Source organism: Gobio gobio (assembly GCF_949357685.1).
Source record: "Gobio gobio genome assembly, chromosome: 8".
NCBI classification, from domain to species: domain Eukaryota; kingdom Metazoa; phylum Chordata; class Actinopteri; order Cypriniformes; family Gobionidae; genus Gobio; species Gobio gobio.
In genome coordinates this window covers 23,706,518-23,727,943 of record NC_137114.1, presented here as the reverse complement: position 1 = coordinate 23,727,943, position 21,426 = coordinate 23,706,518, and the positions used below count along the sequence as shown (strand labels likewise).

The window sequence follows — 21,426 nt, the reverse complement described above, 5'->3', positions numbered from 1 at the left end:
ATATATATTTATTTATATATATATATATATATACACACATTAACTTAGATTTCTGTAACATAAGTGGTCTTAATTCAGAGTCTCATGAGTTCAGGAGGAGTTGACGTACAAAAAGAGTCTTGTAGTTTGAAACTCCTCGTAATGGAAAAACAATCTTTTTTGCCTTACTCTCAGAAACTCCAAAAAGCACAAAAAGGCGATGTCAAAAAGGGATTCCACATTCTTGCTTAATGTTATTCACAGCATGGCGGACGTCAACGCCGTATATGCAGCATATGCATGTCTGTGTGTGTGTGTGTGTGTGTTAAAGATACAAATACTGATATGCACAAAGATCTAAAATGTAGCCATTTCTATGAAAGAATTATATACAGAATTGCAGCATTAACACGAACAGGAGGTTTGCAATAACTTAGTTATCCGCCACATCGTGCAGATGATTTCCAGGCCAGTTCACAGGAATGACAAAAGGAGCACAGTAAAAAAAAACTCCTTTTCTCCAGACAACCCTGCATCATGTTTTGTTTTCTGTTGATATGGACATTGCCATAGACAGGATCATGTATTTATTCTTTTGCTGTTTTTTTTCCAGTCTTCTGCTCTAAAATTCAATAAAAAATTCTTTAAGAAATTGATGTTTTTTTTAAAGCTACTTGCGGAACAAAACAGTGCAAGAGGTGCGAACCAGTCGCAGGTCGCCCGCCGGAGGACAAAGGAGTGCTATAAGAAGGGGTTTGTGGATGAGCCTCCTGCAGGAAACTGTGCTGCTGGCGCCCCCGCCTGGAAGAGAAAAGAAAGAAGGAAACCCCTTCAGATTTAACTTTCAAAAAATACAACTATTTTGTGAAAATACAGAATAAATAAAATAAGAGACTTAAAATAACATTTGGAATTAAATGTAGATTTAAAACGATTAATTACAATGTATAACTATTAATTAATTATAAATTAATACATTTAACTAGATTAATTAAAAGATTATATAAAATAAGCAACTAGAAGAATCAAATTAACAATTTGAGTAAATGTAGAATTAAAATATATACTTATAATATATAAATTATTAATAAATAAGAGTTATAGCTTCAAAATAAAAATATTTTGTAAAAAAAATAAAATAAAGGGATAACATGTAAACTTTATAAAAGTATATTATAAAAATAAGTCAAATGAACATTTGAAATCAAATGTAGATTTAAAAATGTATAGTCATCATATATAAATTGTTAATTGCAATTGATGAGTATGAATCAATTCTAAACAGATTTAGCATTTAAAATAAAAACATTTTGTAAAATAAATAGACTGAAATTGACATTTGGAATGAAAACTTTATAAGAAATATAAAACATTAATCATAAAATGAATGCAAAATAAAATCCATCTTGCAAAAAATGTGTTGTTTAACGCACCAGGAAGGGATTGTTGGTTACTCCAGGTGCCGTCATGTTCTGCCCGAACGGACCGACCTTACCCTGACCAAATGCAGCAAAACCTCCTAACAAAACAAATATGTGACTACAAAAAATGTGAACATGTGAAAAACTTTTTTGCTGAAGTACAGCTGAAACATTCTATAAAAAGCTGCATGATGGTGGACTGAATTGTAAAACATTAAAGGGGTCATGAACTGGCTTTTATTTTTTTTATACTGTTGTCTGAGGTCAGCTTATGACGTTTGCTTGGTTTTTACATTCAAAAACATCATAATGAATAAGTAATAGGCTTCTTTCTGCCTTGGTTTTGAAGCTCTCTCCTGCACACTTGGATTTTAATGGGCGTACCGCACTGAAGACTTGGAAGTAAACGCCCACGGCTAGGATTGGATAAGATTTGCATATTTAATGAGCTTCGGCCATGAGGGATTGTTTTGAAGCATGTGGGAAAACGGCAATCGGAATAATTAGTCCCACAGGGCTCGCAAAACGTCTTTATCAAACAAACAATGATTTTTCTCTCATCCACCTGGGATTGATTGGAATGTTATTTTTTTTATCACTTGGCCCGCCCGATCAGTGGAAATAAGCACGAACCACACACACGCGCGCGCGCGCGCAGACTGCATGATCAAAACTTCTGCGATTGTATTTTTCCTTCAAATATCAAGTCAAAAGAGTGAACAAGGCACATCAAGAACCACAAATAAAGGGATCTTCAGCCTTTGACAGCGTGCTCTATGTTAGACACTAGGCTTGTTATGATAGTCGGTGTTGCCGGTGTTACCGGTGTCCAGACTCAACACCGGTTACATCACTTGCCCACCGTGGCACCGCCCACCGTCTTTTAGATTTTTTTATAGTAATAAAATAATTTAGTTCAGTTAGAGAACAGACAATACAAATAAAAACTGAATGTATCTGCTTAATAAAGCAGGATCCGAAGTGAGTCTCGGCAGCGGCATGAGTCATTCATCAGATCTAAAAGTGAGGAGCTGACTGAGATGATCGCGGAAGATTTGGTTTCAAAGCGAAACGTAAAAGCGCCTATTTAAGGGAGTTTGTCATTTGTTTTGTTGTTGTGTTTTTCATTAAAAATAATAGGCTAATGAACCCACAATTCAAGCAACCTGCAGCCGAATTGGCGCTAATTCAAAACCGAAAGTAAAATGTGCACGGCCGCACAGAGCGCGCATTGTTTACTTTCGCCTGGCTCCGCAGTGCAAGCCTCCGCTAAGCTGACTGCGCGCATTCATTTTTGCCGCACCGAGTATAAACGATGCTTTACGGACGAACTGTTATTCATTCATGGCGTGCATCTCAATCATAGACTGATCTATGCTTGATCAGTGCCCTGACTACTGAACTAGGGAACTGATTGAGACGCACCCATGGCCTCACAGAGCGCGCATTTACAGACGAGCTGTCATTCACGGTGTGTGCGCACTGGCGCGTTTTCAGTTCAGAGCGGTCGTGTGGGTGTGTGACTTTCGGTTAGATAGAATTAGTGATTTAAATACCGGTACCATTTTTGATACCGGTATTACCGGTGTTGTCACACATCAATTAACCGGTGGGAAAATTTCCTCACCGTCACATCCCTATTAGACACGTACACAATCAATAGATCTATATCAAACGATCTGTAACAATGCAATACTATCACATATAAAAAACATGTTTTACTCGCATTAGTGTGTTGCTTCATTCATTCATGTAATCTCTTCCTATCTGCAAATCCAGTCTCTTGTTTACAAACGAATCTGTGGTGAAATGAAGGAACAGGCGCACAATGTCTTCCCCACGTGAGCTGGATATTCATTAAAAATAAAGTTCATCCATGCGTTCATAATAATCGAATCCGAATGAAGCTTATGCGGTATGTTTAGAAATTCGATGCGGTTTAGCTCCATGTAGGCCTGTGTTATGTTAGTGGCACGAGTTGGTGGGCAGGGCTACAGAATCAGACGTTGTTCTTCTTCTGTTGAAGCTCCAGGTCCAGCTTCACTACACTCTCACGTCATAGCCTGGCATATTCTGAGATCGATCGTTTGCTGGGCCTGGTGTCAATAAAAGCTTTTCTTTGACTAACAAGGAAGTTTTCAGCTCTGAAACTTACAGGATATTCTTATATTACCATGACCTTTTATAGATCAAAAGCTCAATGGAAAGTTGATTTCTCAATTCATCACCCCTTTAATATGATGGCATTAAAATCTTTTCTCTGCCCCTACCGTTGGGTTGTTGGGGATACGCGTGCGGCTGGGTGAACGCCTGTCCAGGAAACGCTTGCTGGAAGTTTCCACTGAAGCTGGTGGGAAGGTTGTATGCAGCAGCGTTTACAAACCCAGCGGGCATGCTCATGGACGGTGGACCGAAAGAGGCTACGGGACACAAAGAGCTGTGCGTTAACATCTCAGTTTGACCTATTGTGCATACATGTGACGTTCTGTGAGATGCATCATGTTCAACTTCACTGGAAAACAATCTTTCATAAACAGCAATTAATTTACCAGTGGATTTGAAATGGAATTACAATTGAAAACATACAAACTAATTTAAGATGGAGCTTAATGTTTTTTTCCAACTCTCCACTCTGAAAAGGAGGCAGAGCAATTTACTACATTTTCATTTAAATTTAGAAGATTTATGAATGATTCAAAATAAGACCAGTAAATAGGGTCATGTTGACTATTTTTATCCGCAGTACAGAAATCTGTGTCACTAAATCGGTAGAGCAGATGACAAAACGTGACAAAAGCACTACAGCAGAAGAAGAAGGAAAGAAACAACACACAGCTCCCAGACAAGAACAACAAACAGTTCACAATATAAAAACACATTATAGTACATATACAAAACAGAAATTGATCAAAAGTGACAGGATCATGAGGAAGACTGGACTTAAGACACATGATAGCCCCCACCTGTTATTTAAACTTATTTCTTTTCAGTTTTGGATTTTGAAGTCAAGTTTATAAGTATAAAACTTAGTGGGAAAAGCTCTGGCATCACTTGTTTGCAGATGCCACTTGCTTTGATATTTTGTATCTAATGAAATCTATTAATTTGAATTGCCTGCTGAATGTACAGGCTTTGGTTAATTTTCAGTGACAGCCGGGATATCAATGCAACGGATAATAAGACAACACATTATCTGGGGTCAATCCACCTCAGATGAAAGACAACACAAGCACACCTTGCTTTAATGGGGTCAAAAGGTAAGGATGGCCACAGAATTGTGGTCAGTGAGGTTTATATTATCCTGCTAGTCTATGTCAATGCTAAGCCCCAGAAAAGGAAGAGAAATAAGGGAGAAAATGAGAGAAAGAGAGAGATGGACATACCAAAGTGGGCCGCAGGGTAAGCCTGACCCTGCAGGGGTCCTAACATGTCTGAACAGCATGTCAGGAACACAACCAAACAAGACCATCAGTCGCAGACTCGCAGCGCACTTGATTTTTAGTTCTCATTTTTTGGCCTTAAAATCTCCTCCTTATTCACATTTAAATGAAGACAAGGCCTTTCCTTTCTGCCTTTTTTCTTTCTCTCTCTCTGAAACACGAATCTCAACATTTATCCGCCGCAGGGATATAGAAATCTCTGCTGCCCTTCTGCGGTGCCTTTGTATCTTGTGTGCGTGTGTGTGTGTGTGTGTGTGAGAGAGAGAGAGCGATCTCAAGCTGTTAGCTCCTAGCATGGAGACTGGGCGTATCTGACCCACTTAAAACTCTTCCCAAAGCCCTCTGGTGTGTTAAATAAATAATGAGACTCAAAACAAGAGCTGCTTCTCATGTCTTAAACTCTTTTGACACCGAGGACAAAGCCTGCTGTGGATTCAGAGAAGATTCCCTGCGAATAATCGCCGGGTTTGACCGATCGACTCGTTTAAGATTTAGCAGGTAAATGTAAGCTACGCCTATACCTGCGGTGGCCACGCCCACTCCTGGTGCTGCTCCTCTCCCATTGGTCTGAAATGGGTTATTGGCCTGCGGAGCCCCGGGAGCGACGAATGGATTCGTTGAAGGTCCTGTTAGAAAACGCAATCGAGATGTAGGAGATGCGATGAAGGCGGCAGAATGGAAATCTCCATTAGATCTGAAAGACATTTACCTGCAAAACCTTGAAGCATGCTGGGTAAACCCTGTTGTGCTTGAGCTGGAGCAACAGTTGTAGAGGATCCAAACATAGACCTGAATGAGAGAAAGAGAGTTCAACACGGCCGAGAAAAAGACGATGGTATGAAAAGAAACAGGTCTCTTTATAGTCGTACCCTTGTGTTGTGGTGGCAGTGTTGTAGCCGCTCACATTTGGAGCGGAGGAGCAAAAAACAGTGTCCAGTCCAGTTAGAGCAGAGTAGCGATCGCCGCCCAATACAGCTGCCTGTGGAGGGGGCGGACCCACACCTGCCGATGGAGGTGCTGAACTCACACCTGTGGGGGGAGACAGGAATTAGTTATTTTAAAACTTTTTGTGTGCATATGCACCCCAGTACACATTAATGCACAGGACTCTAAAGGCCCCGATAAGCGAAATGGAAGAACAAACTGATGTGACGTCATTTCGAACAAAATCAGGCCAAAACGAAGTGCGTTTGGAGGATTTGATGTTCGAAACAGCTTGCCAAAGCAAACTTTCCGGAGAGTTTTTTGGCTGGTTAACATTATAGATGACATTTTACTTTTCAGAGTGGAGAGTTGGAAAAAAACATTAAGCCCGGTGTGCGCCGAGGCTCCGCCTTTTCTTTCTTTTCTGGTTCATTTGGCCTGTTCGCAAGAGAAAACATGAACACACTGAAGAGCTGCTTTATAGTAGAAAATTAAGTTGAAACGAGACTCTGACGGCTCGTTTCCACCAAGCGGTACGGTTCAGTGCAGTACACAATATTTGTCGTTTCCATTCTCAGAAGTTGTGAATGGTACCCTATTTCCGAAACGGTACCGTTCCACTTTTTTGGCAGCATTCCATTGGGGTAACCTAGCACAGTTGTCCGTTACTAAGGGGTGGAGCTAGACTCACTGCAAAACATTGATTGGTTGACAGAGAATCGTCACTTGTGCATGCTTTTTCTGCCGTTTTTCCTTGCAGCCTTGGCTCAAACAAAGAGTGTCTTCTTCTTGTGACAAACAGCCACATGCAGAGAAGCAATAACAAGATCTGCTGTATGTCGTCCATTGCCGTTTACGGTGTTGCTTTCTTCTTTGCACAAGAATGACCTATCATAAACATACTGTTGCCGGTGGAAACACAATCCGGATCAGGGTTTACGGTCCCGAATCGAACTGTACCGCATCGCATCGCTTGGTGGAAACGAGCTAAGACACTGTTTTTCATGTTAAATATGGTAAAACTGCTTGATTTTAAGCACTCTATTGTATAAAGTGATATATAAATAAACATGACGTGACTTTACTGGAGTGCCGTAGAGCTTGTGCAAACTTTTACCACGTTGCTATGATCAGATGCTTTTTTTATGCTTCATTTAAAAAAAATGCTTGCCGTTTTCTCAATTTAGTTGTGTTTATTTTGTTATAGAGAGGAAAGCGCGCAGCACAAGCACATATTTACATATTCATCTAAACGTAGTTCTCAGGAGAGTGTGGGCGCCGTTGGGATGTTCGCTAACAGTATATCACTGCTCACGTATTTCGAACTTTGCTTTACCCCTAAACAAGTATATCGGGACCTTACATGGTCATGGTCAAAAATTGTAATTTCATGCCTAAATATGAGATTTAAAGAGTGTGTGAAAATGTACCTTGCTCAGGTTTGGTGCTGAATATGTTGTCAAGGTCGGCGAGGGCTGCGTATCGGTCCGCAGGGACACTGGCTGCTTCCACTTTAGGCCCCTCCCCCACAGAGTTACTCTGGGTGGGGCTAAACGAGGCAAAATCAGCACTGCACGATTTGGGGAAGTTATCGAAGTTCGCAAAGTTGGCATTAGCTAGTCCTGATGAGCTACCTGTGGGAGGAAAAGAAAGGATGAGCAAGTATGTGACAGAGGGAGAGAAAAGATAAAAAAAAGAGCAGTTTTGCTCCACAACAACACAGTAGAAAGGCTATTTCACACATTTAGTTTTGGGCAGACCCTGTTTTTTAAACCGTAAAGTCATCTAAAAACCACACAGAAACCCAAATTATTTAATAATTATTACTAGCATGAATAACAACAATAATAACTGTTACACAAATAATTACATAATTTACTAATTATTCTACTGAATTATTAATTTACACTTTTCATATTATATAATTCAGTTTATTTATTGTGTCCTTCGGATGAGACGTTAAACCGAGGTCCTGACTCTCTGTGCTCAATAAAAATCCACAGGGTGTAAACCCGGCATCCTGGCCAAATTTGCCCATTGGCCCCTGTCTATCATGGCCTCCTAATCATCCCCATATATTTATATACGATTGGCTTCATCACTCTGTCTCCTCTCCACCAATCAGCTGGTGTGTGGTGTGCGTTCTGGCACAATATGGCTGCCGTCGAATCATCCAGGTGGATGCTGCACATTGGTGGTGGTTGAGGTGATTCCCCCTTTCTATATGTAAAGTGTTTTGAGTGCCTAGAAAAGCGCTATATAAATGTAACAAATTAATTAATTTGTGATGCAGCCTGGAATTAAACCACACTATGTTTGTTCATTGGCCAGAGGAGAACTGAGCCGGAGCCTGATTTCTCCCAAGGTTTTATTTTCTCTGTCACCTGACCTTTGGGTTCCTTGTCACTGTCGCCTCTGGCTTGCTTAGTTAGGGGCACTTAATAGTCAACAATATTATTGATTTGACTACACTGACACTATCGGATGAGAACTTAACTGAGCTGGACGATGACTTCACTGTTTTCTGCAGAACTGCTTTATGGATGAAATTAACTACTTTAATATTTGATGATCTTTACAACGTAATTGACTTTAGCTGAACAATAACACTATTGTCCTTTTAAAGCTATTTTACAGCCGAAGTGAACTCTGTTTGCATCATTGAATTATCTTTATTTTCCAGTTTCAAACCATCTGTATTGTATAGTGCTAGAAAAAGGTGACAATTATATTTTTAATTCAATTTATATTACATACATTTTATTTTATGTTTATTTTATTATTAAAATTATAACAAAATATAAAGACTTGCTTTGTCAAGACAGAATTTTTCTCTTAATCTCAAGAATAATGTGTTTTGTTCACCGTAAGAGTAAGAGCTGAATGCAACCCAAAACGTTCAATTAGCTCAGATTCAAGACATTTTCCTTACACGGGTTAGCTTTATCCACATGTTTTTCCGTCTACACAGGAGAAACAACAGAAGCACGCAGCTTAGAGGGCACATTGACTAAGAGTGTCCTTCAAATCAGAGAGATCTCAGGAGAATTCCTGAGGAGCTACATAAGGAAAATCTGATTTTACACCACTGCATGATAGTGTCAGGAAAACCAAACCACTTCAAACAGCAAATCAATAGGGGGGGTTAGCGTGTGCACAAGACACATACACACAAGCTGTGACTTACTGTGCATGGCCAGTGGAGGCAGCGATGAGGTAAACTCGCCCACACTGCGACTAAATGGGAGACTGTTGTACACTGACGTACGCACAGGAAATGAGTGAATGACAGAGCAGGTATGTTAAGAAAAGCAGGAAAGAAAAAAGTCAAAGTAATAGAAATTATTAAAAGTTTGGGGTCAATTTTATTGTTTTTAAAAGACGCCTCTTATGCTCACACAGGCTGCATTTATTTGATCAAATAGAGAAAACAGTAATATTATTAAATATTTTTACAATTTCAAATAACAGTTTTGTTTTCTAATATATTTTAAAATGTAATGTATTTCTGTAATGTCAAAGCTGTATTTTCAGCATCATTACTCCAGTTTTCAGTGTCCCATGATCCTTTAGGCACTCGATCATTTTTTTTATGATTATTTGATTAATAGAAAGTTCAAAAGAACATGGAGATAGAAATCTTTTGTGACACGATTATACATGTCTTTACTGTCACTTTTTGATCAATTTAATGCATTCTTGCTAAATAAAATTGCTCACTTAAAAACAAGAAAAATAAGCCAAGCTGATATAGTGAGGAACTGAAATGACTTAAGATGTTTGAGAAGCAACAATGTAAACAATCAGCAATGGGAAAAAAAAAAGACAAACAGAACGACTTTGAAAAATCACATTTCTAAGTCAACAGCACAACTTGGACAAGGAGTCATTTCTTAATGGGAGGCTCGAGGTAAATGGATGTTCATATGCCTGGCTGTGTGCTTGTGTTATACCTGGTTGTGTGGGCTGAAATGAGTCCTGTGGAGCTGATGGAAATGGCGCTGTGGTTGGAGCAGCAGAACTTTTGAACGCATCAAAATTGGCAAAGTCTGCATTAGCATTCGCATTTTGCGCTGTTGGGGTCCACCACAAACAAACAAACACAAACAGAAAATGGGATGAGGAATAACAGTGGAACAGGAATGAAACTATGGGATGAACGTGTCCAGAGTTTAGGTCAATTTACTTTCTTTTCAGGCAGGAAATGGAAGAAAATTAATCTAAAAAATGTAATTAATTTTCACATTTCAGTTAAAATACAATCTCGTAAATTTAGCTGACTCAAACACTGGTTGCGTATGAAGACAAACCCACATACAAATAAAGAATTTACATGCAGACAAAAAAAATAGATGACATGAAAAGAAAACCTCTACTCTGAAGCAGTGGCTCGAAATCCAGCCATACAGACCTCTGGACCTGGTTACTGGCATTAACCAATTAAACTTAAGACCATTACTCTCAAGAGACGACAGTAAGCATTAGTGGTTTTATATTTCATCAGGGGTTTTGTGACCGTAGCAACACTGTCAATAAGTCTAGTGCAGCATGATGGAAAACCAGGCCACATGACCCTAAGAATTGTCCTGAACCTTAAACTACTGCTTTTTACATGGAGGGTTTGTTGTAGTGTTTAGTGTGCTCTTACCCGAATGATTGTTGAAATGTGCAAAGTTGGCAAAGTTTGCGTTGCCTGTGGATTGCGAGTGCGGACCTGCAAAAATGTCGCCACCCAGTTCGCTGAGCAGATCGAACTTCCTGTCCTGATACTGTAGCTGGGCCAGCTGAGCGCGTGACACAACCGGAGACTGAGCGGGACAAAATAAGACCAGAAACTTGTATTAAGAAAATAAAGATGGCCAATATTGATTTAATCTTCTTAACCACAAATATAATTTGGGGTCGGTAAGGTTTTTAAAATGTTTTTAAAATAAGTTTCTTATGCTCACAAATATAACAAGTAGTGCATTTTCTACATGAAGCTGAATTTTCAGCATCATTACTCCAGTCTTTAGTGTCACATGATCCTTCAGAAATCATTCTAATATGATGATTTTGCTGCTCAAGAAACATTTCTTATGATTATCAATGTTGAAAATAGCTGTGCTGCTTAATATTGTTGGTGGAAACAATGATAATTTTTGTCAGGTTTCTTTGATGAATATAAAAAGTAGGGACGTAACGATACATTGTATATCGAGATATCGCGTTGATGTAAACGATATGATTCACGATATAGTTAGTTTTATCCAAGGCTCAGCTTACTGTATTAATAAGGTATAATTCACTCAAAAATGTAAATTCTGTCATCATGTACTCACCCTCATGTCATTTCAAACCTATAAGATTTTCATTCAAGTAAAAAATAAAAAATAAACAGTTATGTATATATCAGTTGTGTTACCTGGCTGGGTGTGTTTTTGCTAAAGTGTAAACTGGGTACTGATTCCTCCAGTAATGTTTTGAGAGGTCGGACCTCTGGAGTGCTGCTGGTGCTGCTAGCAGACGAACCAGAGATAGACGCATGAACTGACACAGTCTTAGCCTGCTCTGGAGGAACATACCTGAGAGAAAAGATTGAGAGAAAGACATTTAAATGAGCAGAGCACGCACACACACTACGATGTGTTGATTTTGACTATGCAAATCCAATCTTAGTGCTGTACAATAAACAATGGGAAAGTTCCAGGAAATACCAGGTAATAATAAACCCTTATGACAAATCAAATGCAATAAAGTGCAAGTCAAGACTATGCGAATCACTTATTCATTTATTTGGTATGTAGTCATGTAATAAGTGGGGTAATGTATTTTCCAATGATGATGATTTTTTGACTGTACATGATAACTCAATTAAAAATATAAGATAATTAACATTTCAGTCTGTGCTCTTCCTCACCATCGCTTCTTTTCGTATTTGTCCTGAAGAAACTCTTTGACTTTCTGAGGTTCTCTGAAGTCTGGGATGGCCAAGGTTCTGTCATCATAAAGGCCGAGCCATATCTGTTTACATGCCTGCATATGCATGAAAACACACAAATGAAGAGAGAAAAAGATCATCAGACATTCAAATGGCAAATATACCATAGACGTGTGAAACATGTCAGAACAAAACATGAAAAAGACTCTAAACTTGATTTCAAGGGTTTTTAGAGAAACTCTGTCCCTTTAATTTTCAATTTGTTAGAGCAGACAGACAAACAGCAAGATTCTTCAGCATCGCTTTCTCACTGCCTCACATGTGTGAAAAACAATGCAGGCATTCATACTTTGGAAATTCTTGCTTTGAAGACATGCACTCACACATTCTCAAGAAGGAAACTAATATGTCAAGACGATATTTGAAAAAAAAAAAAAAAAAAAACTAAAACATTTAAAAAACTCTCTGGGGGAGTCATATGCACACATACTCAGATATCACAACTGATAAATTAATAGGCAAAGCTTAAGGCAGTGTGTTGTGGGCTGTGTGTGTGTAAAGCCTCTCACAGCAGTGAAGACACTGCCTCCATTTAGATACAATCAATGCAGACACACATTTGTGTGTACACACACACACACACACACACACACACACACACACACACACACACACACACACACACACACACACACACACACACACACACACACACACACACACACACACACACACACACACACACACACACACACACACACACACACACACACACACACACACACACACACACACACACACGAAACAGTGGTAGAAGCTTATTAATTATGTATAGCAACAGCAGAGTGAAGACACACATTATCACTTGACTGTGATGAGAAGCCCTACAGACACTCAGGGAAGGGCTCTATGACCCTCAAACATTAATGTATTAACACTTGCTGTTTGTAAGAACTCGTTGTGCTAGTCCAAAAGAGGCCGGGTTGGGCTCATCCATTAGCTTAAAACTAAAACCTACCCAGGAATCAGTGCATCTGCCTTCAAAGCTTCAGAATGGCATACTAACTAAACTGACCACTGCAAAATACACAGTATATACACTGAATACCATCAAAAATATTATGCATTTTTGGAACAATGTTTTATTGCCACATTAGGGATAAAAACGGTCAAAATACCAATAAACTGATAATTGCTTTCATGTTTTGACCAATAATCAATAAATGGTCATACTTCTGACAAAACAAACAGCAAATAAATTAAGTTTTTTTTACACAGTAAATGCTACAAGTGAATTTAGCCTTCACAATTATAAAACGGTATACAGTATAAATATTGAAGATTAATTTTGAGATTTACTAAAGATTGCCTTTAACAATTTAACAAATTAAATTATTAGTGTTTTTAAATACCTTTAAGTGAGTGTTAGACGGCAGAAAAGGTAATCTAAACGTAAAAATAGAAGAAATTGCAATATTAAATATCCAATATCCACCGATATGATAAATTAGAAAAGAACAAAAAAAAACATATAAGCCGGTAAACAGTAAGGTACATATAGTGTATCCCTAATTATAAAGACATTAAGTTATAGTACCATATTTTTCTGACAACTGGTGGGTTTTGACCGAAAACAGCAGGAAAAAAACAATGATAAATGCAAAAAATAAAATGTAAATAGTCACAATTGTGCATACTTAGAATAGCAAAACATTTAGGCTTATGATCTTTTAAAAGACTGTTCAAAATATTGGGGTCAGTAAGTTAATATTATTAAGCAGCGCAACTGTTTTCAACATTGATAATAAGAAATGTTTATTGAGTGGCAAATCATCATATTAGAATGATTTCTGAAGGATCATGTGACACTGAAGACTGGAGTAATGATGCTGAAAATTACATAAATATCAAATAAATTACATTTTAAAATATATTAAAATTGAATTTTTTTTAGTTGTAATACTATTTCACAATATAACTATTTTTGTTTGAATAAATGCAACCTTGGTGAACACAAGAATTTATTTTATTTTATTTTACAAAAATGTCTTACTGACCCCACCATTTTGAATGCTAGTGTGTGTACAATCAAACTCTGAAATATTTCGGAGCAATTGCCTCTTAGTAAGCTAGACAAATTACTGAAGATCTGCCAACTTCAACAGTTTGCGTGACATGCCCTCATCGTCGAAAACCATATCAGATGTTCAGAGCATACTGACAGATGCTGTGAGACTTTAATACACCAACCAAACCCACTGTCTGATCAGACTGGTTCGAATTGGACCCACATAATACAACTTCATAAATCAAAGTGTGTGCACACGCATACACAGATCATTCTGAAGTTCATCAGGGTTTAAATGGGAGAATATAGCATGTGCGTAATGAGAGACAGAGCGCTCAAATAAGAGTCTCCTCGGCACGCAACATCATTTCCAGCTCATCCTCGTAAATCAGGCCTCACGAGACTTGGGAAAAATCCCAGGAATGTTGAGAAAAGGAAGGGGGAGATGAAAAGTGGTCACATCTTTTGTTTCTCTTAAAGCTTCTTCTGACCGACACAGATTTTATATATATAAATATTAATATATATATATATATAAATATTAATATATATATAATAAATAAATATTAATATATATATATAATAAATAAATATTAATATATATAAATAAATAAATATTAATATATATATATATATATATATATATATATATATATATATATATATATATATATATATATATATATATATATATATATATATATATATATATATATATATATATATATATATATAAATATTAATATATATATATCTATATATATCTATATATATATATATATATATATATATATATATACACATACACATACACACACACACACGCTATATAAATATATAGAGCTTCTCTATTTTTAGAACAGCGGTCTCAATTTTATTGCTGTAATTCGCTGTTGAAGCAGGGTGTTTTCAAAAAGAAAAAATTCCAGAAATTCCCTTTATCTTATCACATACGTACGACTGTGACCTCGTAAATCATAAACTCAGTGGCGTCCAGATATCAGCGCAAACAGTCCACAGAGATGACGACACAATTTCCACGTAAAAAAAAAAACATCTCTGCACTTTGACTATGGCATCATCAATTACCTCATTTCCATGCTTCTGTAGAAATTCAATTTCCTGTTGCGTAAAAGTCGTCATGGAGATAGACTTCACTCTGTGGGGGGGATTCAGGCCTCGTCTGAAGGGAAGAGGAAAACAAGGTAACAGGTTAATTAATTAAATAAATGAAAGTGTTGCAAATCTCCTGTAGTGTGAATTAGATTTCCGGCTCCCTCTCGTAGTAACTCTTCATCACAATCCTGCTTATTACACACAGATCTAGGACAAGGACAAATTCAGACTGCTCGGCATCTCGCCAAGTCTGTCTGCAGAGAGAACGAGAGCGTGTGTGAGGGGGTGGAAGAGAGTGATAGTGTAAAGAGAGTGGTGGTGAGCTAATGCTGCCTTCAAATCACATTGGAATGATCGCATTTAAGAAATGAGCAGACATAAACGGCACTAGGATGTTGTAATTAACTGTTGGAAACTCTGGATTATCTTTGAGTTTAGTTGGTGGAATGTCAATTAAAAAAAAATTATGGAAGCTAATCGATATGGGTCATAATTAAGTTCATTTTATTTTAGTTTGCAAGTATTTTGTGTACTGCTTGTCAGAAAATAATGCCATTTAATGAGATGAAGGCTTTCCCATCATACGTTGTACAATACTTTGAACTACAGTAGAATGATAAAATACATAATCATTAAAGTTACACACCCAAGGCCTTGTTAATGAAACCCAAATGTGTGTAACACTGCTAAAAAAGCTTCCTGTAATTTTTTGCAAGCAATATTTAAGAGACTCTTATGCTCACCAAGGCTGCATTTATTTGATCCAACATACAGTAAAATACATACACATGCTCCTTCAAAAATCATTATAATATGATCATTTGATGCTCAAGCAAGCAATGTTCTTATTATCTAAGTTTAAATAGTAAAATTTGGCCAAAAATAGAACAATATTTTTTTCATGTTCTCACCACACCACAGGTGACATTTCGAGCCCATTGGCTCTTCATCTTCGAAACGTCACCTGTGGTTATTATCATTTATATAGATCAGTGGTTCTAGGCTACTGCACTGTATACGTTTGATTTATGTTGAAGTGCTTAGGACTAGTGCTGTCAAACGATTCATTGTGATTAATCGCATCCAAAAGAAAAGTTTGTGTTTACATAATGTGTGTACTGTGTATAATTATTATATATATTTACATTTTAGAGCTGCAACTAACGATTATTTTTTCTGTTGACTAATCTAACGATTATTTTTTCGATTAGTCGACTAATCTAACGATTATTTTTCCGGATTAATTTTATGATTCTTTTTTACTGATTATTGTATTTCAAAGAGGGTAGTGAATTTGTATATTATTTTAACATGAAATCAATGAATGATGACAATATTAATTGTATTTCAGGAAGGGTAGTGTACATAGTATGCCATTTTATAATGAAATATATGAACACAAGAAGCTTTTTAAACATAATATATAATGATACTATTCATCATAAAATGTATACAGAGTAGGCCTAATTAGGAAAAGTTGTTTACTATAGTAGTTGAGTATGATTTACTTATTGATTTGTGTCAATAGTAAACGAAAATGCACTTGTATTTCTCTGCAAAAGGTTCACATAAAGGAGCTTTCAGCATAGTGTTAATGTATAACTAGTCGTCTATTTTGAAGATACATGTGCATAAACAACGACTAAAGCTGCCAGAAGTTTTTGCCCAAACTTCAAAGACACATTTAAATGATTAAAGCTAGAGGCATATCTTAACTGTAATGTTACTTTAATCATGTAAACTACCTATATACAGCAAGTTATTATGCATATGTGTTTGGGACAGAGCGGAACCAGGTCGCATTAACAGCAGATATATGCAGCCCATAATAAATAAAAGCACGAGACGTACTGGGGTCGGAGAAGAACCCCGGAAAATGTGACCGTCTGTTGCAATACACGCGTGGCGCGTTCAGCTGCGCGAGAGAACACTGGCAGCAGGGTTGCCAGGTTTACACAACAAAACCCACCCATTCGTTACTCAAAACTAGCCCAAAACAAGCCCAATCGCGTTTCGGGGAGGTTCTCTGGTAAACATCGCGTTCGGGGGGTTAAATATGTGTGTTTTTTTGCTTCAACCCGCGGACATGAGACAAGCCCGCGGCAACAGTGTAGAAGTAGCCAAATTCCGCGGAAAAAAGCGGACTTGGCAACACTGACTGCAGTGTGAAAGCTCCCGCTCTCCACGCGCACAGCTTTTGCTCTGCCACCGCGCGCAGTGTGAAACCGGCGTTACAGAGCGAACAAAGCACAGTTTTATTCTGCTTCTGTTTAAAGTACTCCCACACTTTTGAATGTCGCGGTCTGGCTTTATATGATAAATGATCATTTTCACTATGCCCGGGAGCAGAAGCTGCCATTATTCTAGATCTGCTGTTCCATTCTAGAACGTAAATAATGTGCCGCCGACGCGTCGACGCATTTCACGCACGTCGACGTATTTTCGTAGTCGACGCGTCGTTGCAGCCCTAATACATTTACATTTAATCATAGCAGACGCTTTTATCCAATCCGACTTGCAAATGAGGAGAGCAATAGCAGCAATCAGACCAACAAGGTGCAACAGTATGTAAGTGCTGTAACAAGTCTCAGTTAGTTTAGCACAGAAGACAGAAAACATAGAAAGAAAGAAAAAAGCACTAATAGAATATTTGACAGCCCTACTTGGGACATCAACACTTCAACATAAGTGAGATTTATCGGCCAATACCTCGGGTATTGGCTTTCAAATAAAAAGAAGTATCGTATCGGCCAACATTTTCATATCGGTGCATCCCTGGTGGATTTTTTTTGTTTTGTTCAAAATTCTGTGATGATTAGGAAGTTTAAAAGAACAATTTATTTGAAATGTAAATATTTTGTAATATTATACATGTCTTTGATTCATTTAATGCTTGCTGAATAAAAGTATTCATTAAAACATTTGAATGGTGGTGTAATTGCCCAACACATTGTCAGTTATCTTTCCACATAACTTCATAATAAGCAAACTAATTATGAAGACAACTGGATGACCATCTGATGATCCAGTGTCTTTGAATTTGTTTATTCCACAGCCTCATGATGATCTTTGAACACTTGATCTCTGGATGCCCAAGAGCAATGCAAACATGTGTAAGGGCTGCCCATTAGAAAGCCTGTTTCCTTCCTGTATTTACCCTGTTAGTCTGCTCAGATTTGCTCTCTAGGGATCCAAGTGTGTGTACTGGAGGACATGCTGCCCCTGATTCTCTTACGCATCCGTTTTGTTATTTCCACCCCCTGATCTCTTCCTTTCTCTTTCATCTAATGATGCCAATTGCAGCTAATAACTAACAGGAAGTTCATTAAGGTAGTTAAACGAAACAGTTCACCCCATACTGAACAGTTATTTACCTTTTAAACCTCATGATTTCCTCTCTTTCGTGGAACACACTACAGTTTGGGTGAACTATTTCTTTAAGAAACACTCACACGCACCTGCACTCAATGTCAGTGGAATGGGAGGGAGCGTTCAGTGCGTGTAAATATGGAAAAGACATTTAAAGCTACTCTGCCGTCCCTCTCTGAAAGGGGTTCATCTGACACCTGAGCTGCAACAGATGTTAAGAACACCATTTACACAAACACACCCCCTCAAAACCCCCAAAAGGTGCATCCAAACACGGCAACACAGCACTTCTGCACTAACAATCGTCCACTGTTTGCATGTGGGAAAGCAAGTGGGCGAGTAAAAAAAATCGTCACCTGTAACTTCCTCTACATTATATAAATATATATTGTGTGTGTGTGTGTGTGTGTGTGTGTGTGTCCTCCTATGGTGACATGAGGCATTCAGTGATAAATTCTGAAGGGCATGAACAGAAAGGCCTTGGTAAGATTAGACCAGGTGCTAAATTATTCACATGACCTGCTGCGGGCCATTGGCATGGGGTTGGGATTCTGTAACCGTGGCCACCAAGAACCATTCGGCTCGGACAAACTTACTCAAGCCGAGTGTATAACTTACCAAAACTGCCTGTAACCATCTCACCAATATTAATTCTTCAGCAGACTCCTAGCATAACCTTTAATATTTATGAAAATGTGCTATGAATATGTATTAACAACAGTAATTAATTTGGCAGGATGTTGTCGAGCTCCTAAAAGGATAACAACAACAGCTACATAAGTGACTATACATTTTGCACTGTATTTCAAGTCTTCTGAAATCATACACTAGCTCGTGTACATTGGTTCTTGACTTCAAGGCCCCCTATTCTCGAAGATAATATTCAAAAGGTCCTCCCCAAGATATTTCTGCTTTAATGACGAAGCTTTTTAAAACTTTTAAAATTCCCTTATACAGTATATCCAGGTTATCCAAGTTCATGAGAACCCTGGTTGTTTTATAAAAATTGCAATAAGGGAACAAATTAAAATAAGTAGTATGACTTTAGCATACACATCTTGATTTTTTTTAGCTGTTTTGGCTTATTTTAAACCTTGTTTTGTTTTATTTTATTTTAAGTAATAGAAGCCAACTTGCAGCCCACTTGGAAGTGTTCTGAGGTCCCCTAGTGGGCCCGGCCCCTTGTTTGTGTAGCTCTCAAAGCAAGGGTAAACTCAGTCCATTTCATGTTCAATAGATGAAAGAAAGTCATAAAGGATTTGATTGGCATCATGAAAATTAAATGACAGAATTAAAACAAATTTGGTGAACTATCCCTCTCCTCTAACCACAGTCTCTCTAAAATTCCTCAGATCTCCAGTGATTCGCTTTGCTGGTCATAAGCTAAAATTGGCCAGGGGGCTATTCCAGAAAGCAGGTTATGTGACATACCTGGGTATGTTTAAGAGTAAGTAAGCGGATAACCTCAACTTTCGGTTCCAAAAACGGAGGTAACTTTCAGGGTATGTAAGTAACCATGGCAACTCACTCTCTGAACATAACCTGCTCCGGAGCAGCTCATGTTCCAGGGTTAGTAATATAACCAAATTTGTTTCAGTTATATAATATACAAAAGTATATATTAATTCTAAAGAATTAGACTTAAAACATAAATGTAAAATAAGTTTAAATGTTAATTCAATTAAAATATATTTATTATTTATTTATTGTCATCTCACACATGGATCTGCATTCAATTAATTAGAATCAAATTTTTTTTTTTTTTTTAAGATTACTTATTAAACGAAAAAATGATTGCACAACCAACAAATAGGTGGCGGTGTGCAGTAAGTAGGTTATGTAAATCGCCATCAAACAAAAGAAGAAGAGGAAGTAGTATGGCGCGCTTTTTCTTAGAGTCTGTTTCCATGGTGAATCATCGATTCGTCGCTCTGTTGAGAATGTCTTGTGTGTTCGCGGTTAGCATACTCTGAGTTGGCTGAACTTACTACCGGACTCGTTTTTGGAACCAGGATACCTCGAGTAAGCAAGGTTTGGGTTAATCAACCGAGAGTTCAAGGTATACGTGACGTAAGTTAACCTTGCATTCTGGAATACCCCCCAGTACACACAGAACACAAACAGAGAAGCAAAACATGTCTTATATTTAAAATGCACATATTTTATATTCACGCCGCTGTTAAAGCATTGTAATTTTCACCAAAACAAAACAAAGGCATAGCTTGATGACGCCTTGATTTTGCAGAGCTTTTATTATGCCGCAGACGACCGCTTCCACTTCTTCCGCTCATGCGTATGTGGAGTAACGCAGCGCTGTTTTATCATATTAGATACATTACTTGAGTGTGTCGAAAGTTATGTTATAATGCTAATGTGTGTTTGCTCGGCGGCTGCTATGAGACACTTGTTGCACACTGCAGTGAGCTAGATCGATATTAGGGATGGTAAAACATGGTACTAGATCAAGAAAACAAGATTTAAACAATAAGACTAACTGTGTTGAGCTATAACAATGATTCGTTTTCTGTCGATTAATGCATCCAAACAGTTGCTGTCTAATAAAACACATAATATATTTAAGCCAGGGTTTTTCCTGGGTCAAAAATGGTCTTCGGTGGTGGCTGACAGACATGGTCACCCATACACACACACACACACGCACGCACAGTAGGGCTGCAACGACGCGTCGACGTCGTCGATGACGTCGACTACGAAAATACGTCGACGTGCGTGAAATGCGTCGACGCGTCGGCGGCACATTATTTACGTTCTAGAATGGAACAGAAGATCTAGAATAATGGCAGCTTCTGCTCCCGGGCATAGTGAAAATGATCATTTATCATATAAAGCCAGACCGCGACATTCAAAAGTGTGGGAGTACTTTAAACAGAAGCCGAATAAAACTGTGCTTTGTTCGCTCTGTAACGCCGGTTTCACACTGCGCGCGGTGGCAGAGCAGGAGCTGTGCGCGTGGAGAGCGGGAGCTTTCACACTGCCAGTCAGTGTTGCCAAGTCCGCTTTTTTCCGCGGAATTGGGCTACTTCTACACTGTTGCCGCGGGCTGTGTCTCATGTCCGCGGGTTGAAGCAAAAAAACACACACATATTTAACCCCCCGAACGCGATGTTTACCAGAGAACCTCCCCGAAACGCGATTGGGCTTGTTTTGGGCTAGTTTTGAGTAACGAAT

General features: G+C 38.1%; 1 protein-coding gene across 5 annotated transcripts in view; it reads right to left on the bottom strand.

The window, feature by feature from the left end:
- Positions 1-54: 54 nt before the first annotated feature.
- Positions 55-21,426, bottom strand: part of agfg1a (ArfGAP with FG repeats 1a) — a 36,983-nt gene continuing 15,611 nt past the window's right edge. The window contains exons 2-15 of one of the 5 annotated variants that reach the window (XM_079823712.1): positions 14,842-14,935; positions 13,097-13,130; positions 11,664-11,779; positions 11,169-11,328; positions 10,413-10,572; positions 9,718-9,837; positions 8,952-9,023; positions 7,195-7,398; positions 5,710-5,869; positions 5,550-5,629; positions 5,362-5,466; positions 3,671-3,820; positions 1,413-1,498; positions 55-780 (exon numbers count right to left, since the gene is read on the bottom strand). In XM_079823712.1, the coding sequence (XP_079679838.1) occupies positions 721-780; positions 1,413-1,498; positions 3,671-3,820; positions 5,362-5,466; positions 5,550-5,629; positions 5,710-5,869; positions 7,195-7,398; positions 8,952-9,023; positions 9,718-9,837; positions 10,413-10,572; positions 11,169-11,328; positions 11,664-11,779; positions 13,097-13,130; positions 14,842-14,852 (1,518 nt within the window). In that variant the 5' untranslated portion in view covers positions 14,853-14,935 and the 3' untranslated portion in view covers positions 55-720. Of the gene's footprint in view, positions 781-1,412; positions 1,519-3,670; positions 3,821-5,361; positions 5,467-5,549; positions 5,630-5,709; positions 5,870-7,194; positions 7,399-8,951; positions 9,024-9,717; positions 9,838-10,412; positions 10,573-11,168; positions 11,329-11,663; positions 11,780-13,096; positions 13,131-14,841; positions 14,936-21,426 lie in introns of all 5 variants that reach the window. The other 4 variants (XM_079823709.1, XR_013817064.1, XM_079823711.1 and 1 more) reach the window with 4 other exon arrangements.